General features: G+C 40.3%; 1 protein-coding gene across 1 annotated transcript in view; it reads left to right on the top strand.

Moving 5' to 3' along the window:
- The first annotated feature begins 14,949 nt into the window (after positions 1–14,949).
- The window catches only part of mRpS17 (mitochondrial ribosomal protein S17), a 32,804-nt gene continuing 24,890 nt past the window's right edge, over positions 14,950–22,863 (top strand). The window contains exon 1 of the mRNA XM_076173287.1: positions 14,950–15,132. Within this exon, the coding sequence (XP_076029402.1) occupies positions 15,016–15,132 (117 nt within the window). The 5' untranslated portion in view covers positions 14,950–15,015. The remainder of the gene's footprint in view (positions 15,133–22,863) is intronic.

The raw sequence follows: 22,863 nt of genomic DNA, 5'->3' as shown, positions 1-22,863 counted from the left end.
GTGCGGTCAGAACAATGAGGTGGTGCACCATCCTGTTGAAACACAGCGGTGTTCATGTCAAAACCTCTTCTCCTCCTTAATGCTGGAATGAAGCGTCTTCGAAGCATTTCGATGTATCGGTCTGAATTCACTGTCACTCGATGACCATTATCTTCTTCAAAGAAGTATGGGCCAAAAATACCATTCTTTCCAAGTGCACACCACACGGTTATTTTTTCTACTCTCAGAGGTTTTTCAACATATTCATGAGGCTGTTCATTGGCCCAAAACCTAAAGTTTTGCTTATTCACATGCCCACTCAAATGGAAGTGCGCCTCGTTGCTGAAGAGAAGACAGTCCAAAAGTTGAGGGTCATTCTCAATATGCTCACTTATGGTTTGGCCAAACTTAAAGCGTTCAGTCTTGTTGGCTTCGGTTTGTGCTTGAAGAATCTGAATCTTGTAAGGAAACAGCTTTAGTCACTGTGAATGATTCGGCACACAGATGTCCTGGAAATGCTCACTTCCTGTGACAGCCGTCTGGTGGACTTGCAGGGCGACTGTTGCAAGTGGTCCCTGACATCTTTAATGTTAGCTGGCGTCCTCGTTGTGATTTTTTGACCAGAATGGCCTTTGTTGTTGTTAATCACGCTTCCAGTGTTTCTGAAATTTTCTACCAAGCGTGTGATAGTATGACGATGTGGAATTTTCTTCTCAGGATGTTCGCGTCGAAACTGTCTTTGAACCAGTGTAGGCGACTTAGTTGCAAAATACTGCTCCACAATCCTGGTCCTCTCTTCCACTAAAAAGTGATCTTAGTGGTCCATCCTGCTGTCAGACAAAACTTGCAGGTCTTCTGTCTACCTCACCTGAAAATAAGAAAGAAAAAATTATTTTCTTAGAAAAAATTATTTTCTTAGAAAATATGAGAGTTTATTTTTGTCCCTCTTTTTGTGGCCCACCCTGTACATATATGGCTTTTGTCCGACCTTCTTTTTCGAAGGCGGTCTCCTAGTGCTCCTTTTCAACTCCCCTTCCCGTGACTTTTATCCTCCTTTTTCAGTTTTAGTCTACTTCCCTTTTCTCTTCTGTTCTATCTTTCTTTTTATCGTCTTTATATATTCTATTTGTCTGATTGCAATGTAATCGTTTGTTATTGAGACCTGTTCCTCCTTCTGTTCCATCTTTTCGAACATTTGGTCCACCTTCATTTGCGTCTTTGAACTATGGTCTGGAGTTTTTTTACATTTGGGTTACATTTGCCTAACTTGTTTTATGTTCAGTCATTTAACTGTTTGTTTGGTTTGGTTTATATTTGTCTGATTGCAGTTTAGTCGTTTGTTCTTGACACTTCATTGTGGGACATTTGGTCCACCTCCATTTTTCGTCTCTGTCCTATGTTCTGATGTTTTTACGTTCGTGTTACATATTGATGCTTTTTTTTTGCTACACTTGTTTTATGTTCACAGTCATGTAACTTGTTTTATTTCTATTTGTATTTGTATCTTTTATACGCCAAGAATCCGTTGAAGTTTTATTTCTGACGTCCTAGTTGGACGAAACGTCAGAAATAAAGCTTCAACGGATTCTTGGCGTTTAAACTCACCACCCTACCACTCATATATGTATATATATATATATATATATATATATATATATATATATATATAAATATATATATAAATATATATAGTTACATATATGAGTATCCTATATATGTAGATGATCCTTAGGGAATTAGAGGGAATAGAAGGGATTAGAATTGGAGGATATAATATAAATCATATCAGATATGCTGATGACACGGTATTGGTGGCTGACTCAGAAGAAAAACTGCAACATCTATTGAATGCAACCGTAAGAGCTAGTGAGGAGAAAGATTTAAATGTAAATATGGGGAAAACTAAAATACTAGTGGCCAGTAAAACAGATCCACCAAGAGTGCAAGTACAAATAGCAGGGAGAAGAATAGAACAAGTAACCAAATTTTCGAACCTGGGAAGCGTATTGACAGAAGATTGTAGATGTGAAAAAGAAATAAAATCAAGAATAGCGATAGCTAAAAGCACGTTTCAGAAAATGAGAGTTTAAACAAACAAGAAAATGTCTACAGGAAAACTTAGAAGCAGCAGAAATGTGGATATGGAGACGAGTATTAAGAGTGCCATGGACAGCGAAAAAAACAAATGAAGAAGTATTGAGAGAAATGGAGACAGATAGGGAATTAATGACAACAATAAGGAAAAGACAGTTGCGATTCTTAGGACATATAATGCGGAGGGAAGGGTTGGAAGAGGTGGTGATGACGGGAATGGTGGAGGGAGGGAGAGCAAGAGGAAAGCAGAGGGAGAAGTATATGGACGGGCTGATGAGGGCGACGGGAAAACAACTCAAACCAGCACAGATGTTACAAGTAACTAGGGACCGTGAACGGTGGCGCTCCATGGTTGCCGAAGTCCAAGAGGATATGGCACGACGGTAAGGTAATATATGTAATGTATGAAAACAATTATTTTGGGTGAAAAGGGGTCAGTTATTCAACGAACGAGAATGGAGCGTTACGTTCTGAATGTCATGCATAGAGATGCAACTCAAAAAAGAAAGAAAAAAAAAGTGGTAAAAAAAACATATATGACAAAAAAATGGATATTTTCGTTTTTTTTTTAATAACTCAGCAAGGAAAAAAACCATATTACAATAATTTTTCTATGTTAGAATATCAAATAAATCAGTATACCCCTCACTTAAGGTTTTCTATGGTGTTAGAGCACTTCCTTTTTCTGTGGTTTCATGTTTTGATGTATTTTATTTATTTTACAATGTACAGTTGCCCCACTTAGTTTTGGCACAGTTTTAAAAATGTTTCGGACAAGAATAACAACTCGCCCAGTATTCTTTTTTATTACATTTTCGTGTCTGTTCATTTTTCTTGACTTACTAATGACATCTATCACTCTTATTTGACAAGTAATACGATTAATATACGTTGCAGAGGAGAGAGAGAGAGAGAGAGAGAACGCAGGAATCCGTTCACGTAGTGGTCGATGGTAGACTAACAACCAGCTTCAAGCTGTGAGTGGTGTTGAGTGCAGTGACAAACTAACCAAAACTAACTCGTATACTTATAAGTAATGTTATACCCCTATTATTAAATCAATTGTTTTCATTTATTTATTCAGCAGAGGGCTTGTGATCCAATTGTGTTATGTTAACTGTGATGCAAAAAAAAACAAAAAAAAAAACGTTTTTTTTAATCGCGGTTTTTTATATATATTTTTTATTATTTTTTTTTATTTCGTCCAAATTTGTTCAGATATTAAATATTTAGTATATAAAAACAGGTGCAATTATGTTATTCATCCCTCCACATATGTGCATCTATCTTATTCAAAAAGGCATTAGACAGAGTATAAAAATAAACAAGTAATTGACCATATAAAGTCACTGTCAGATGCTGCAGACCTGCAGCAATTGTAGATACTGTATATGGGCCAGTATGGCTATTGGCTGGCTACCTTACAAAAACTTGCCTTTTATCTTAGCATACTCTTCAAAGATTAAACACTCCAATTTCCCATAGTGACCCTGGACGTTGCCAATAGTCATGCATGGGAGATACCCGAACAATTTGGGTCGACGTCTTACTCGTAATATTCTATTGAATCATGTTTAGCTTGGTAAGATGCATTATTATTTTTGTGTATTATTCTGTAAACCTGCCAATACGAACTATCATTATGTTTTTCTGTTGATACAATGCAAATTTATGTATTAGTTCAAGGTAGTGTGTGATACGTTCCTGTCGTATTTGTACGAGACGCGTCACCAAGCGTAAGTGCAAATACGTTTAGTCTGTCTTGGCCAATCAGGTTCAAACGTCATAGACGCTGGTTCTGTGGACCAATCAGGGGTGATTTAGGACTGGGGAAATTAGCGCTCTGGGCGCGTGAGAGGCAGACAAAGACTTAGGGAGTGCCATAGAGAGGACGTTAAGCCACGGGCAGTATTTTCGGCTGCATGTATTTAAAGTAAGTCCTTTCCTTCCCCTATTTATATAATTCAACTCAGCTAATAATGTTAATTAGAATTTTGTGTGTGAAGTCTATGGCAGTAACGCGGGGAACCTGGACAGTGAATCTCTTGGTAATTGTTTCTCTTTTGACCTCCGTTAAAAGAAATTGTGTTTAAGAACTTGGATTCATGTTTAGAATTTATTTGTAATCCCTCAATTCAGTTATATGTCCTTGGTTATAATTATCTTGTTATTCCTATTAACTTTAATGAATAGTGTTAAACTTTCAGATTGTTTTATTTTTTTCAATTTTCATTAAGAAAAATTGAATGGCGACCCTAATTAATTTGCTTCTGTGAGCAGATATCCCAAAGACATAGGGTCTTCAAAATCATTCATATAATCTTGGAGTATATTTACGTTACAAGTCCAAAGTACTCGAACCCGAGACTTGCGCGTGGCAGGTCGTTGCTTTTCCAACTACGCTACCGAGACTATAAGATTCTTCAACCTTGGGGTTAATCTAACTCCCGCAGGATTTGAGTCGACTGCTAACTGCCGTCCTAATCTCAATTTTACGAAGAACCAAGCCCACTTATAGCTAGTGGTTAAGCTGGTACGTATCCTTGATAGAATTTCGTCGTTGTAATGCCTGAATAGAATCGCCAGTGACGACGATGTCAATCAAATAATTCCGACAGTTGTCCCCGGACTCGAACCCCGAGGTTCAAGAATCTTATATTCTCGGTAGAGTAGTTGGAAAAGCAACGACATGCCACACGCAAGTCTCGGGTTCGAGTTCGGGGACAACTGTTGGAATTAGTTGATTGACATCGTCATCATTGGCGATTCTATTCATATATATATATATAATCAGCCACTCTGAGTCCACTGCTGAACAAAGGCCTCCTTCATAGCATTCCATAATTCACACTACCGCGCCAACCTTTGCCACGTCACTCCTGCAAACTTCTCAATCTCTTCTCTCCACCTTCTGTCTGGTCCCCCTCTTCCACGCTTCCTATTTTGCGGCGTCCACTTAGTAACACACGCGTTCCATCGCTCATCAGTCGTTCGCATTAAGTTACTTGCCCAATTCCACTTCCTCTCTTTTACCGCCTCCACAATATTTCTCACTCTAGTCTGATCTCTCACCCAACTTGCTCTTTTTCGGTCTCTCAGGGTTATTCCCATCATTGATCTCTCATTCTCCTCTGTGCAGTCCTTAGCTTTATTTCCAACGCCTTCATCAGTTTCCAAGTCTCACACCCGAAGATTATTGCTGGCAGAATACATTGGTTGTAAACTTTACGTTTCAAACATAAAGGTAGAGAGCCTCTCTGGATTTTATTATATTCACCAAACACTTTCCAACCAATTGTAATAATTTTTTTCTATTTCATTGTCATGATCTTTGGTCATTTTCACCATCTGTTCTAAATAATTATACTCTTCAACTTCAAAAGTCTCACCATCGATTATGATCTCTTTGCTTTGAACTTTCGTGTGGAACATTACTTTGGTTTTACTCCTATTCATTTTCAAATCTACTTTGAGACTTTCCTTATTGAGATCACTCAGCATATCTTGGAAGTTTTTTGTTATTTCTGAGATGAGAATAACGTCCTCCGCAAATCATAGGTGGTTCAAACCAATTCAACCTTCTGAAAATCTCTTCCAAGCAAGCTGTAAATAAGTTGGGTGAAATTATATCGCCTTGCCGTACTCCTTTCTCGGTTTTGATCTTTTCTGTATCTTCATGTAGTCGAATTATAGTGGTACCTTTCGCATAAATCTTTTCTAGAACCCTTACGATCTGTTCGTTTGTACCCTGCTTAAGTAGCGAGTTTAGTACTGCTATTTGTTCTACCGAGTCAAAAGCCTTCTCGTAATCTACAGAAACTAAACAAAGAGATATATTGTACTCTGTCGTTTTCTTGATTAGTTGGTTCATCGCCTGCAAATGAACTAGAGTCGAATATCTGCTTCTAAAGTATGCCTGTTCTCTCGGTTGGTTTCCATCTAAAAATTGATTTAGTCAGTTTGTAAAGATCATGTAGAATACTTTATATACACTTAGTAGCAATTGGTCGGTAGCTACTAAGGTCATTCTGGTCTCCTTTTTAATGAAGTAAAATCACGATAGCATTGCACCAGGATTCAGGAATGATTTCGTGACGTAAGCACTGGGTGTACAAATGAGCTAACTTAATATGAACTTTCCCTGCATTTTTCAAAAGAATTATTGATACACTATCTTCCCCGGTTGTTATTCCTCGTTTTGTTATTTTTAGAGCAAGCTCTACTTCTTCTTTTGTAATTTCTGGAACACTACTAGCGTCTGCAGATGAATTTACTGACTCAACTACGGCCTTTGACGAATAAAGCTCTTGGTAATATTTTTCTACTCTTTTTTGCCATTCTGTCTCTGCATTTGATTATCTCTCCATTTCTATCTTTCAAACATATCATTTGCTGTCTTCCTAAAGCATGTCTGCGCTCGGTCCCTTTAATACTTTTACTTTTCCGAATAGTTTCCTCTATTTCATCTATGTTTCTATTTCTTTTCTCTAATATCTGCCTTTTGTTGATAAGCTTGTTTAGTTATACTCTTTCTAATTCGTCTCTCCTGCTTTTAATCTGCATAGTCCTTCTTTTAATCAGGTCAATAATAGCTTTGGAGTATTTGTTTTCTCTAATACTTTTTGTACTTCCTTCTCTCTCTGCCGATTCCCTAATGATATTTATTAAATTCGCATTCATACATTCGACGGTGTCCTCGTTAGTTCCTAGAACTTCGAATTTATTTTCAATTTCTAACTGAAATTTCTTATTATTATTGTTAACCTTTGCAAGGCTTATTTTCTTTTTAAAACTAGTTTATTTCTCTCGTCTCTGAAATTGAATTAAGCTGTACAACCTACCATTCTATGGTCACTACCTATGTTGACTTTATTTATTACCGTAATATTATTGACGTTCCTGCTCTCATCTCCTAATATGAAGTCTACTTCGTTCTTTGTTATTCCATTTAGACTTCTCCAGGTCCATTTACAACCTACACGCTTTTGGAAGAAAGTGTTCATTATCCTCATGTTGTAGTTCTCTACAAAATTGGTTAACATCTTGCCTCTGTCATTTCTTTCACCTACTCCAAAGTTCCCAATGCACGATTCATCTCCCATCGTCTTCCCCACTTTAGCATTCAAGTCGCCTTTTACCAATGTGTACTTACTTTTTTCTTGGTCCATTATCTGACTTAAATCATTATAGGACTCTGTTTCATCGTCTGAACTCTGTGAGGTTGGTGCATAAACCTGAACTATTTTTAGAATGTATCTTTTACACAGTCTAATCAGAATACAAGCTATCCTGTCTGATAAACTATTTAATTTGACTACGTTACCAGCAACCTCTCGGTTGATCAAGAATCCTACTCCACTAGATCTTTCTTTGTCCTCGCCTCTATAGACAGGTAACTGTATCAGGTTTTCTTCCGCTCTTCGGACTTCGCTCAGTCCTACGATGTCCCACTTGATGTTGTCTAGTTCTTTCATTACACTCTCTAGCCTGTGGTCTTCTGATAGGGTTCTTACGTTGTAAGTATAGATCTTCATTTTCTTCATGCTGTTTAATGTCCAAGACTTGGATCTGCTTGGGTAGTGCTTACTCACATTCGGTGGCACACTGCCCGTAAGCGCATTAGGAGTGCGGTTGGACTTTTAGGAGACAATGATCCAACAGGAACGCCCGGTTTTGTTTTGGTTGTACTATTCATGTTTTCTATGAATGGGTTTTTGGCAGTAATCTCACCTCCCTGCCAACTGATTTCTGGTGAGATATTTCTCTGGTGTCACCTTATTCATTATATTCGGTGAAGCCCTATATGTCTATAGGGTGCCCAATGGTCCACGCCGTCATTATGACGGTACCCCATATACCTATGAGGAATTTCCCTGTTCGCCATCAGGGACGTGCCAGTTAGCATGGGTCCTGCGGTTATGTGAACTGCTCTTTGTCTGATCTTTCTTACAAAACCTGTTCGATATGGATGACCCTGCAGAAATTTCCTCTTTATCGACATAGCTTTTGTAATAATTAAGATTCTCAAGCCTATCCACCACGTCAAGGTGTCAATTCTCGGATAGAACATAATGGCTATTTCTTGCCTTGCAAGGAACAAACATACAGAATCATATATATCCAATAAGCAAGAACATGAAAAAGCAGATTATGAGCTACTGGGTAGGGAACTCAATATTGACTGGGTGAAGTACCTATCCAAGGCTACCAATATTGGGATGTGGGGGAAAAAATGTATATTGTAATAGACAAGAGTGTACCTACAAGAAAGATGGGGAATTTAAATCAGTCCAGGAAAAGGGTGAATAACAATCTCCAAATGAATGAGAAATTATGGTCTAAGATAAAAAGGAAACAGAGGTTGTGGATATGAATGAAATCCTTGAAAAGTAATCTGAATGAATCTACTAGAAACGAGTATCTGGAGACTGAGAAGGAGTATAGAAGATTGAATAATCAGATTAGAAAAGAAACCCGAAATGCTGTAAAGGTAAAAGAAAGGGAGATTGCAAAAAATGTGAAGGATAATCCTAAAATGTCTTGGAAATGTGTGCAAACTAAGACAAAAAGTAAACCAAAGATTCTTGACTTATACAGGGGTACTACTGAAGATGGAAAAACCGAAAGTGATCTGGAAAAAGTTGAAGATTTAGCAGAGCAATTTTTGAAGGTGTTTGTTATGGAGCCTGAAAATGAGGTACCACACTGTGTGATGAAGAATGTACCAACACTGAATCACCTGGAAATTAATAAGGAAAAAATAGAAAGATAATTAAAAATCTAAAAAGGCATAAATCTCCAGGACCTAACGGAATTCACTCTAGGATTATAAAAGAAGCCATGGAACAATTATTAGTGCCTTTAGAAGTACTATATCAGTACTCTTTTAAGCATAAGGAACTCCCTCAAGATTGGCTAATAGCACATATTACTCCTATATTTAAAAAGGGTTCCAAGCAGGCCCGTGCAGAGGGGGATGCTGGGGGTGCCCGAGCACCTGCCACTTTTCCCTGCGCCCCAAAAGTGCCATTCACAAAAATATATAAAAATGAATGAAAAATTATTTCTCACGGGCTTTTTCCATTTTCTTGCCGTTCAGAAATTATAATGTGGAAAATGGTGTTGCACCCTACTGGATAGTTGCCAAATATGAATAATACAAAAGAGTGAAGTGCCCAATTTCCAGCCCAAAGCACCTGCCCCTTGCAATGTCTGTGCACGTTCCTGGTTCCAAGTGTGATTCAGGGAATTATAGGTCAGTCAGTTTAACAAGTATAATCTGTAAGATTTTTGAGACAATGATATGGGAGGAGATAATGACACACATGAGAACCAACGGCTTATTTAATGAAAATCAAGATGGCTTTATCTCAGGGCGATCTACAGTGTTACAGCTCATAAAGGTTCTGGACAAATGGACCGAAATTATTGATGATGGATACGCAGTGGACGTAATATACTGTGATTTTATGAAGGCTTTCGATATTAAGTAAATTAGTAGTTATGGAATTGGAAAGGAGTACCTAGAATGGATCGCAGCATTCCTAACGCAAAGACGACAAAGAGTGGTGGTAAAGGGGGAAATGTTAAGATGGAATCCAGTGACAAGTGGAGTGCCGCAGGGGTCTGTTATCGGACCATTGTTGTTTGTTTTGTTTATTAATGACCTCCCCAATAGTATAGTAAATGACAGTGAAGTATACCTGTATGTAGGCGATACAAAGATATTTAGATGCATAAAAGATCAAGAAGATTGTCAAAAATTACAGCAGAATGTGCAGGAGGTATACTCATGGAGTGAAAAATTATTGTTGAGTTTCCATCCGGATAAGTGTAGTTATATGAGAATGGGAAGAACAACTATTGAAGATATAGGCAACCAAATAGAGAAGCAGCTGAAAAAGATTACTTTTGAGAAGGATGTGGGAGTGATAATTAATCAATGATAAATTAAGTTGTGTGGATCACTTGGCAGAGTAAGTAAATAAAACCAATAAAATAGTTGGAATAATCAGAAGGGCATTTGTTACGTTGGATGAAGCAACATTTAAAGCGCTGTCTGTTGCACTGGTAAGACAGCATTTGGAGTATGGAGTCCTCACTTGGTTAAAGATGGTGGAGAACGTGCAGCGAAGGGCTACAAGGATGGTGCCAGAACTTAAATGACTTAATTATGAGGAGAGACTAAGGAAACTGAACCTACCAATGTTGGCATACAGAAGAGCACGGGGAGACTTAATAGAGACATACAAGATACTCACTAGAAAATATGATGGGGGATGTTGTGGAGAATATTATGACTTCCGACAGATTTCTCATCTCTTTTAATACGAAATGTTGACGGTGTAAGTCAATCTAGGTGACCGTCCCACCGAGTTAATACTGGGATACTCTGTGTGAACTTGTATACAACTTTCAGCAACAACAAAACTACGTACCTGTGATCGGCAGGGACTCATCGAACACTGAAAAGTACAATAACATCACAAAGCATCATGTATCTTTGTGAATATGTAATCATTTCAATTATTCACATTGGTTTGGATATTTCATGTAACTCAATTTATGACTTACCTTGGAAATTTCCTTCGTCTTTGTTCTGGTTAATGACGGTGATGTGTGTGACGACTTCGAGCGTGGCATGGCAGATGAGGGGATGGGAGAAGGATAAAGGTATGTTGAGGGGAATGGTTTTCTCACAGAATCCCCTCACTGGTTTAAGACACGCTTCGTCGTATATGCACTTCACACATGATATATATGAGGTCTGTGATTCGGGGTAAATTCATATCACTCCCCAGTCACGAATCACTACCACTTTGGTCAATTACATTTCTTGTCTTGGACTTGTCTTGTCCTCAACTAGTACTCAACTGCGTTATAGGGGCGAGAGGGGCCTCTCTTGGTCCCGAACGCCTAGTGACCTTTGACCTCTCGTTGCCAAGTGTCTATGGGAAGTACAACTTCACCTTAACTGAAGTGAAAATGTTGCACGATACATATTATATGATCCTCATGCATAGGAACTATAGATGGGTAATGCACCAGAACCAATACTCAAGACGGAGAAGACACCAAGTGGTAAATAAAATTATTAATAATGAAAATGACATATCGGTAACTCGACATTCCTGAGAGGGGTTAGACAACCGGCTTGGTAACTAAGGGTTGATTCACACTATCGGTCCGGTCGCGCTCCAGTCTCGCTACGCTCCGGTTCTGAGGTATTCAGGGTTGATTCACACTATCGGTCCAGTCACGCTCCACTCTCGGTTCTGAGGTCTTTATCGGTCCGCTCTCGTTCCCGTCATCCCCCCTCCCTCGACACCAGTAGAAGTCTTACCATCAGTTACGAAGGATGTGTGACTGTAGTACAGCGAAGTTAGGTCATAGAGCTCTGGTTTACCTTTGACTAATTCTATTAGCATTTCATCTGAAACCACAAAATTAAAGTAAGTTTTGTAGGTTATATTTTATTCAGTTGGTGCTTATGTATATCCTAGCTGTGCGCATTGCCATTGTATCAGTGATAAATAAAAAGAAAACGTATTTTTATCATTTATCTACCTTTCGCATGATTCCATTGTGGTGTTTTCTTTGGATTATCCATGGTTTGGTAGGACAGAAGGAAACACTATTTGCTTAAACGAAGACTGAATCTCGACTGGAGTGGAGCAGTAGGCAGGGCTGCAGCGTTTTCTACACTGCCGTGTAGAATGGGAGTGTTGCCATACCGGGGTATACATTTTTCTCGGGCGTGTGCAGACTTTCATAGCAAGATATACTTGTCAAACTTTGACAAAATGTTGGTTCTAGTTTTTTTATTCTTGAATGTATATAAGGCCCCCATGCCCTAACATATTCAGTAAGATATGAAAATTCTTTTTTATTATTATTATTATCGCTAAAAGAAAGCTGAAACTTTAGCGTATATATTTTTTACTACACCGTGAAAACGTATCTAGGAGGTGCTAAGATGGGAGGGAGGGTGGAGGGGTGTGGAGTGTTTTCGGGGATGGAATGGGTGGGAAGGATTTTATGCCTTGTCCTTTTTTGGCTACCTCCCTGGTAAGGGGGGAAAAGCCTTGGTATATGTATGTATGTAAAAACGTATCTTTTGGGGTACAATATTTTATAAGTAACACAATTACCAATTAAGTCATATTTTGATGTACCATTTATTATTTGATAACAGTTCTATGATTTTTAAACAAAATTTTGAGTTTTTAAATGTTATGAACAGCCCGCTGATATGTAGAAAAAATTTCCTCATATCCTTGTGCAGTTGCCACATGCCGCTATTTGGTACAAAATTCTACGAAACGGCAGCCCTGGCAGGTGCAGGACCGTGGCAACTGAGTTCACACTGGCGCTCACGGTTCGGTCACGGTCCAGTCTCGCTCCAGTAAAAATATCTTTTGACGGAACCGTGACCGGAGCGAGACCGGAGCGAGACTGGAGCGAGAGCGCCAGTGTGAATGCTTCCATTGAAATTAATGAGACAATATTGGACCGGACCGAGAGCGTAGCGAGACTGGAGCGCGACCGGACCGATAGTGTGAATCAACCCTAAAGGTGTCGAGTCCTTACATAATGCTTTATATATTGTTTTCGTATATAGAAACAATAATGATAGGCCACTCTATCTAAATGGAAAAAGTAAGACTGTATAATTTGTTATGCATGCTTTCATATACTAAGTTACAAGAATACAAATTTCATACAGCTTGATATGCTTAATTGCTGTATTTCAATATCAATCCTAATTCTACAGCTATAAATTCACTAAATTAACTGAGGCCGTAACCACAGATGTCTATATTAATTTGTAATAATAGTTTATTTACTCTAAAAAATGCCTCTGTCGGGATTTATTCCCGACAGATGTAGTCAAGGCATATTGAAACTTTGAGAAGAAAGCATCAGTAGGGAGAATTCACAGAAGCTTTTTTAAGACAAGGTCACGGTTGGATATTGTGGCAACACGCCACTGCTGCAATGTCCCCTGCACGCGTATAGCTTTATTGTAAATAAAATTTGTAATCTTGGTAGGATCATTGTTGTACGTCTATTGTAATCAAATCGTATATTGTAAAGATTATATCACATTTATGGATGACCATTATTTTGTTAAATATATTTATGTATAACTTTATTTGCATATTTTGTACAGAACGTTAATATATTTACTGGGTATTGTTTGTGTCATGGCGGACGGACAACCTAATAACATTCCACCACCGCATTCGCTAGGGTTGACCGTCGCTCTCCTCTCCAGCACACTTCACAAGCTCTCGGGAATCTTCGCCGGCCGGTGGCGGCAAGGAGACTTCTCTCCTTCGCTACTGCCGGTCTGGCACAGGCCGACCTCTTCGTTGACGTCGACAGGCGGGTTTACACCTAAGGCAAATAAACATATTTCCCAAGTCACGTAATTATCTGTTTTCAGAGTTGTGCTTGGAAGAAGAGAGATATACGCACACTTGCTCGCTGGCTTAGCGGGGGCCCACAATTCAACTCTGATTCAGAGCCCTTAACTCTTCGCCGAGAGAGGAATTGGGGAGCCTCTCTTGCCGACCGGCCCGCACCCACGCCCTGGCCTCTTCGCTGGCGAGCGGGTTTACTCTTCTGACATTTACACACAATTCCCAAGTCACGTAATTCTCTGCTTTCAGAGTTGTGCTTGGAGGGAGGAGGATAGTACAACACCCCCCCCCCCTCGCACCGCCATTGGATCCGCTCTCCTGACTCTCAAACCCAACCTGGGGATAAACAGGAACTCTCATGCCCTGGGGCTAATCAGGAACGCGCTTTCTACACACGGGAAGTGAACTCTACTCACTTCCCGTAAGATACATACACACACCTCTCACGAACATAGCCACGCCCCACGCACAAACATCACATGTACTTTTTCTTCAACTAAAATTCACTTCCTTTCTAACTTTCTCTTATACTACATCTTCTCATTTCAGTTTACCTCCCACTAAAGATTTTCCCGTTTTTCCACCTTTCTCTACTACTACGCCTCCTACCATTTTCTCAATTTTTGGTGATTCTAATCCCAGGCGTCGGCGCCGCTGTCCGAGTTCCTTGCCCATTTCTCCTGAGCCACGACCACCAACCGCCCCTAATCGCTCGCTCAATCGCCCGGTGGCAAATGCCCTCTTTTATACACTACTATTTTTTCATTTTCTTACAGACATTCTTCCCTTCCCACAAAAACCGATCCCGCGCAAGTGGGTGGTCTTACCTAGCAAGTCGACAAGTCCTTAATTAAAAGAATTGAGCTTTCATCAATTCTTCACCTAAGGACAATCCTCTATACCATGATGTGATAACCAACCACAACAATAACAGGAAGTATGCTTTCCCGTGCAGAGTGATATATAACTGCTATCAGTTTTCTGAGTTAGTGATCACAGCAACATCAGTCAACCAGTCTGAGGTCGGACTTGATAAATTCTGGTTTAATCAAGAATTGAAGTATGGTTATAAAGCAAAGGTAATCCGCCACAAGTTGATGATGTAGATCTGGAGTCGGCCTCTTCCAGGAAGTCATCCATGTAAGATAATGCTAATAATACTTACCTATGTAGATAGAATCCTTGTTTGAAAGGAATTTTGTAAAAATATTTGTGATAAGATAGCTCAGGTCTCGTGCATATTCTTTGGACGCGAAACATGTATATGAAATATGGTAACTTCTCTGATCATCTAAATTTTGAAATTCTTTTAAATAAGAATACATAAAAAACATATTATATACTATTATATTAGAATATATTCCTCTGAATATTAAACGAATAATTGATAAGAAAATTGTATAACCAATGTTTGCTGCATACAAGTTTTAGAACTACATAATAATCATCGATCAACATGTTGTAAACATTTCCGTCTGCAGGCTTGAAATCTGCGTTTGTGAATTGTTGACAAGAAATGGCCAGTGCAATAGGAAGAAACTTTATGTTAATTGGGCAGTGTATAGCCCATGAAATTAGCAATGCAGCAAGAGTTAAAGTTAAAAGGCCTATACTTGATAAGAATTTATTAATGGTAAGCTGAAATTTATCAAATGGTACATCACGGTTACCGGTACACGACACACGTTGGTCGTTGCCTTGGCTCGAGAGACGAGACCGAATATTCCATAACAGAAAATAACATGGGCATGTCATGGAGATTACTTACACGTTATGTACTTTAAAAAATTATATTGTAATGTCTATCATGCATACTGACACATTACTTGGCTTTGCATTGGAAAATTAGGACAATATCATAATATGATTGAATATCACAATTTATAGTTTCACCCAACCAACGATTTTCTGATGTGGCTTATGTGTTTCTGGTGAGATATGTTGTGTATTGATTGATGGTGTACATCATTTCCGTCGCAAATCCGTAGTTTTCAAGTAATGAAATTTTCAACTTATGCCTACATCTCCCCAATGATCTTGCCCCTGTGGGAAATCGGGGTTTTTGGGTGGGGAGCATTAAATCGAGTAATGCGCATTGCAAAACAGGTCTAAAATCAACAAGAACATATAAAAAATATATGAAAATACATAGATTACACCTTTGAGGGAAGCAGTGGCGGCGGCTGACGCGAGCGTAGCTATGTTATTGTTGAGCAGCGTTACCAAAGAATCGCAAAGTTTCTCGCTCAATCCGGTACATATAGCGAAGCCCATTCCGCCCGCGCAAGAGTTGCTAACCCTAAATTAGGGAATAAATTCATGAAGCTTCGAGAGGACCGAGAGTTGCGAATTTGTGTACAACTAACCTAATTTAACCTAACCTAACTTCAACCTAACCTAACCTCAACCTAACCTCAACCCAACTTAACCTAATCTAACCTAACCTAGGTGGGGGCCTTGCCCCCCAGACCCCTCTAATCCCCACCAAAGCACTCTTAGTAACGTAACTTGAGCTCTCTTTAAAGTATAACTATTAGTATAAATTACACCTAAAATTTTACCACCTTTTCTATTATTAATTTCTGCCAAGAATAACATATATTACATTGATGTGTTATAATTTACAAAATTAATATTTTTCTATTGCTATATTGCATAGGTGTGCACTTCTAAAAACTTGCCAACACCATAAATTTCATGTTAAATATCCATTTTTTGGTGGAAGGTAAGTTGAGAGTGGAGGATAGATGGAGAAAGAGGAAAGGGACAAAAGGTAGGGAGGTTCTTAGAGTGAACTCCTTGAATGAAAAGGAAAAGGAGAAGGAGTACGGAAAGAAGCTGAAGGAGGAGTGGGAGGGAGTAAAGGATGGAGTAGAGATGGGTGTGGAGGAGGAATGGGGATGGTTCAAGGAGGGAGTCATAAAGTGTGCAAGGATGGTGTGTGGAACAAGAAGGACAGGGGGAAATAGAAGAAAGGGTAGTGAATGGTGGGATGAGGAAACAAAGAAGGTTGTAGAAGAGAAGAAGCGAGCATTCACAGATTGGTTACAAAAGAGGACGAGGGAGTCATATGAGAGGTACAAAGAAAAGAAAAGAGAAGTAAAGCAAAAGGTAAAGGTTGCAAAGAGGAGAGCAGATGTGAAATGGGGTAAGAGTATGACAGAAAATTTTGAAAGTAATACAAAGATGTTTTGGAAAGAAATTAAGAGAGGAAGAGGAGGCGAATCAAGTAGAGAAAAGGTAAAAGGTGCAGATGGAGAGATGATAATGGAAGAGAAGGCAGTAAGGGGAAGATGGGCAGAATATTTTAGGGAGTTGCTAAATGTGAAGGAGGATAGGGAAGGAAAGATAGCTGCAGTGGGAAATGTGAAGAAAATGAGAGTGATGAGTGAGGAGAATGGAGGAGAAATAAGGAAGGATGAGGTGAAGGCAGTTGTTAAGATGATGAAAGCAGGTAAGGCACCTGGTCTGGATGGATGCTATGCAGAATGTCTGAAAAAGGGAGGTCAAGTGATGGTGGACTGGTTGGTGAGGTTATTTAATGTTTGCTGGGGAGAGGGTAGAGTACTGGAGGAGTGCCTGTATAGGGGACAAGTGTGAATGTAGTAGTTTCAGAGGGATTAGCTTGTTAACCACTTCAGTACGGGACTTAAATCTCGCGGGCAGCAGCCAATGCCAGCCGTATGACGTAACGTAATAATATTCGCATCATAAAATATAGTCGCCGCTTATATCGATCGTTCTCTCTTTCACCCGCGAATTTTGAAAACCACAGAGAATGGGATTCAGGGCGCATTTGGGAGAATGTAAAAACACAGGGGCGACTACAATAAATATAATCAAGACGCCGATATGGCAGCGTCGCGAATCCACTTGCTCCTCATGACGCCTACGTGTGCGGCACCGTATGGAAGGGGTTAAGTGTAGTTGGGAAGGCTTATGGGAGGATCTTGATTGAGAGGATTAGGAGAGGAACAGAAGGAGTAATTGGTGAGGAACAGTGTGGATTTAGGACAGGTAGAGGTTGTGTAGATCAGATCTTTGTGGTAAGACAGATATGTGAGAAAGCTATAGGAAAGGGTAAGGATGTTTTTTGGGCTTTTATGGATCTGGAAAAGGCTTATGATAGGGTAGACAGAAAGGCACTGTGGGAGGTTATGCAGATTTATGGGATAGGAGGAAAGCTTTTGGGAGCTGTCAAGAGTTTTTATGAGAGTAGTAGAGCTTGTGTCAGGATTGGAAATGGAGAGAGTGAGTGGTTTGAGGTAAAGGTGGGACTTCATCAAGGATGCGTTATGTTGCCCTGGCTGTTCAACTTGTACATGGATGGGGTGGTGCGAGAGGTGAATGCAAGGGTAGTGGGTCAGGGATTGGAGATGGTTAAAGAAAATGGAGAAAAGTGGGAGGTGAGCCAGCTGTTGTTTGCGGACGACACTGCGCTTGTGGCAGGATCGGAGGAGGGATTGAGGAAGCTGGTGACAGAGTTCGGGAGAGTATGTGATAGAAGAAAGCTAAAGATAAATGTGGGTAAAAGTAAGGTGATGAGATGTACAAGGGGTGAAAGTGGCAGTAGACTGGAAGTGAACATTAAGGGAGAGCGACTGGAGGAAGTGGATAGTTTTAGATACTTGGGTGCAAATGTAGCAGGAAAAGGTGGAGTGAAGGTGGAGGTAGAATGTAGATTGAGAGAAGCGAGTAAATGCCTTGGTGGATTAAAGAGTGTAATGAGGAATAGACATTTAGGAATGGATGCGAAGAGGAGACTGTATGAAGGAGTGATTGTGCCAACAGCACTGTATGGGGCAGAAACGTGGAACATAAGAGAAGAAGAGAGAAGGAGTTTGAATGTGTTTGAGATGAGGTGTCTGAGAAGTATGGTGGGGGTTACTAGGCTGGATAGAGTGAGAAATGAGGAGGTGAGGAGGAGAACAGGGGTGAAAAAGGAGCTGGGAGATAGGGTTGATGAAAGAATATTAGGATGGTTTGGACACATGGAAAGAATGAGTGAAGAAAGACTAGTAAAGGAGGTATGGAAGGCAGATGTGGATGGAGTGAACATGAGGGGACGTCCTAGGATGAGGTGGATGGATGGGGTGAAGGGGGCTTTGGGGAAGAGGGGAATGTCTGTTGAGGAAGGAAGGGAGAGGACGGAAGACAGAGGTGTGGAGAATGGTTGTATATGGATGATGTTGTGATTGCATGAGGAGGAATGGGCGGGGGGTGGGGGGTGAGGTAGTATGTGTGAGCAAATTTTGATGCAGCCCGAAGGGATTTCTCCCCGTCCTCTCCTTATATGCAAGGGGGGACGGAGAGAGGGGGTCGCCGATTAAATGAAGCGGCCTTGCTGTGGATGTGCTGTGTCTTGCGACACTGCTTCTGACCCAGGGCAGTGGGCAAGGTGCAGGGATGACCCATCATCCAGGAGGTGCTCAGGTGAGAGGGAGGGTGGGAGGGGTTTGGAGTGTATTTAGGGATGAAATGGGTGGGAGTGTTTTTATGCCTTTCCCTTTTTGGCTACCTCCCTTGAAAGGGGGAAAAAGCCTTGGTATATGTATGTATGTATGTATGTGATCCTAGAAAATTAATTATTAATTTCGTACAGTGGAACCTTGCTGTTCGTACACAATCCATTCCAGGAGGCTGTTTGAATGGCAAATAATTTTTTCCCATAAGATATAATGTAAATTGGATTAATCCATTCCAGACCCAGTACTGTACATGAAATAGATACTGTACATGAAATAGATAAAAATTTAACTGCACTTTACCTGTACTGAGGTGAGCTGATGGCATAAGTGGAAGGTGGAGAGGAGGAGGAGGGATGTTGATGTTACTGTTTGGAAGAGGAGTCACCTTCCATATAAACATCAGGTAACATCCCTTCAGGTGTTTTCTCTCTTTCTGATGTTCTTTCTTTTTTTCTGTCTTTTTGCACTTGAAGAATATTGGGATTCTTTCTTTAAAAACCTGTCCAATGTTGTCTGCCTTTGACGATTTTTCAGAATTTTTCTAAAATGGTCAATAACATTGTCATTGAACAAATTGATGCTACTGTTGACCATAGCAGTATTAGGATGCCATTTTTCCACCACTGTGTTATCTCCCAGTGATAACACAGTTCTTTAATTTCCGCAGTGGAAATGCTTCCCTTACTACTTTCCTCCTCCTCTAAAGAAAATTCTTCAACCACTTCTTGCTGCTCCCTGTGCAGTTCTTGGAGTTCTTCAGTTGTCAGCTCATTTCTGTGGTCGTCGACCAACTCCTCCATATCATCACTATCTACTCGTACATCCAAACTTATGGACTTCCCCAGGGACACAATATCATCCACCACTACAGGCTCCGTGTCAAAGCCTTCAAAGTCTCTGGCTGCCACACAGTCTTGCCACAGATTCTTCCAGGCAGAGTTCAGTGTCCTGAAAGAAACTTCCCCCCAGGCTTTGTCTATTATCCTCAAGCAATGAAGGATATTGAAATGGTTCTTCCAAAAGTCCCTGAGGGTTAGTTCTGTGTCAGAGGTCACTTCAAAGCACCTTTGAAAAAGTGCTTTTGTGTAAAGCTTTTTGAAGTTTGAAATGATCTGCTGATCCATGGGCTGGATTAGAGGAGTGGTATTAGGGGGCAAAAACCTCACTTGGATGAAGCTGTATTCACCCACCAGATCTTCCTCCAAGCCTGGAGGGTGAGCAGGAGTGTTGTCCATTACCAGAAGGGCCTTGAGTGGTAAATTTTTCTGCTCTAGATATTTTTTCACACTCGGGGCAAACACTTCATACATCCACTCAGTGAAGAACTGCCTTGTTACCCAAGCCTTACTATTAGCCCTCCACATTACACTGAGTTTACTTTTTATAACATTATTTTTCTTGAACACTCTTGGGTTTTCTGAGTGGTAGACAAGCAAAGGTTTAATTTTGAGGTCCCCACTAGCATTAGCACAAAACAAGAGTGTAAGCCTGTCTTTCATAGGCTTGTGTCCTGGCAATGATTTCTCCTCTTTTGTGATTAAGGTCCTCTTAGGCATCTTCTTCCAGAAAAGGCCATTTTCATCACAATTAAAAACTTCGTGAGGAGTAAATCCCTCACTCTCTACAAAGTTGTTAAATTCCCCAACAAACTTTTCAGCAGCATCTTTGTTTGCACTGGCAGCCTCCCCACACCTAATAACACGGTGAATGTCACTTCACTTCTTAAATCGATCAAACCACCCCTACTTGCTTTAAATTCATCACTGTGCACTGGTTCCAGGGCTGTCTCGCTTAAGGTCATCATGTAACCGCTTTGTTTTTTCACAAATTATTGTTTCAGAAATGCTGTCACCAGCAACTTGGAAAGGTGGCAGATAGAGCGTTAATGGACTTTATAGTGGTGACCAGGAGTATGGTAGGAAGAGTTAAGGATGTACAGTGGCCGTGAAAAGTTTGGGCGCGTAATTAACGAGACACAAATGTAAACACTTGTGACATTTAAATAATCATTTAAAGACCTATAAATGGCTTATTACATACCTTATTTACCAAGCGATTTTCCTTTAAGCTTTATGACCTTCTCCAAACATGCCGGGATGCATCTTGCCAGGTTTTGTACGTGTTGAGGAATAACATTATCCCAAATATCCTGTATTTCTGTTTTTAGCTTAGCTACAGTGGAGATGTCACAATCTTGAAGCTGTTTTTTAATTATATGCCATACGTGCTCAATGGGATTTAGGTCTGGAGAATTTCCAGGCCATTTTTTGAAGTAATCAACACCACAGTCTTCTAACCATTGGGTAACAGACCGAGCTGTGTGAGCAGGAGCTCCGTCCTGCATAAACCAACTAGCATTGCACTTTTCAAAACTTTCAGGCAGGTTATCACACAATAACTCAAAATAAGTGTGCTGATTTACACACTCATTTTGTGCAAGAAACACTAAATTGCCAACTCCACCAAATGCAAAGCATCCCCACACCATAACACTTGCAGCATGTTTCACCACTTTAGCTGTATAGCGAGGGTCATTAGGGTCAGACCCCCTGGGGCGCCTCACACGCTTCGACCTGCAGCCCAACGACACCACAAACGTTGACTCATCACTCCACAATACTCGTTCCCAGTCTTCTAAGGACCAGTCCTTATATTTCTTGCAAAATGCTATGCGATCACGTATGTTTTTTGCACTTAGGAGGGGAAGAACTTTAGCACAGCAACTACGGTATTGTAAATCTTTGGCTAAATGATCAGAAATACATCTTACAGACACATCATGCAGCAGTGCAGGGTTATTTTCTTTCAGTTTTCGAGCTGTGAGCATTGGATCTTTATCTAACTGCCTCCTAATAACCGTAGAAGTACGATTTGATATCTTCCTTGGCCGACCAGAGCGATGCTTTGGAGTAGGAATGATGTCACTTCCTCCGTCTCGAAATTTCTTGGTCCACTTTTGCACTTGACGCACTCCAGTTCCCACACGAGTAGCAATATCTTTACACTTATAACCCTCCTTATAGAGGGTTATGATTGTAACAACTGTGTCTCTTTCCAGCTCTTTACCACTTCCCATTACGGAGATATCAAGGCACAAAAACAGAGACCACCGCAAAAAAAAGACTACTCTCCGTGAGAGATGTTTAGAAACTGACTCCACGTGACATCGAGTGCGCCTAAACAGAGTTGCCAAGTAGTGCATATTGTCTCGGCTAAATACGGGTACAAACGCTAGCATTGAAAAATAGCGAAAAGTTTGGGCGGAAAGTTGTATTTTTCGCATGTTTTGAGTTTAGCGGAAAGTTTGTGCACCTATAATTTTGCGCCCAAACTTTTTGCGGCCACTGTACATGTTCTAAGGGGAGAGAGTGGGGGAGTATCAGGTCATTTTCTGGTGGAAGGTAAATTGAGAGTGGAGAAAGAGGAAAAGGGCAGAAGCTAGGGAGGTACTTAGAGTGAACTGCTTAAATGAGAAAAAAAAAGGAGAATGAGTACAAGAAGAAGCTGAAAGAGGAGTGGAAGGGAGTAAAGGATAGAGTAGAAATAGGAGTGGAGGAGAAATGGGGATGGTTCAAGGAGGGAGTCATAAGGTGTGCGAAGATGGTGTGTGGAACAAGGAGGGTGGGAGGAAATAGAAGGGAGGGTAGTGAGTGGTAGGATGAGAAAGCAAAGAAATGTGTAGAAGAAAAGAAGCATGCATTCATAGATTGGCTACAAATTAGGACGAGGGAATTGTATGAGAGGTACAAAGCAAAGAGAAGGGAAGTTATGCATAAGATAAAGGAAGCAAAGAGGAGAGCAGATGTGAAATGGGGTAAGAGTATGACAGAAAATTTTGAAAGCAATGAAAAAATGTTTTGGAAGGAAATTAAAAGAGAAAGAGGAGGCAAATCAAG

Source organism: Oratosquilla oratoria, chromosome 34, assembly GCF_046742065.1.
Source record: "Oratosquilla oratoria isolate Oo_2021 chromosome 34, ASM4674206v1, whole genome shotgun sequence".
NCBI lineage: Eukaryota > Metazoa > Arthropoda > Malacostraca > Stomatopoda > Squillidae > Oratosquilla > Oratosquilla oratoria.
Note: the sequence above shows the minus strand (reverse complement) of the source record. Positions and strands in the feature narration are given on the sequence as shown.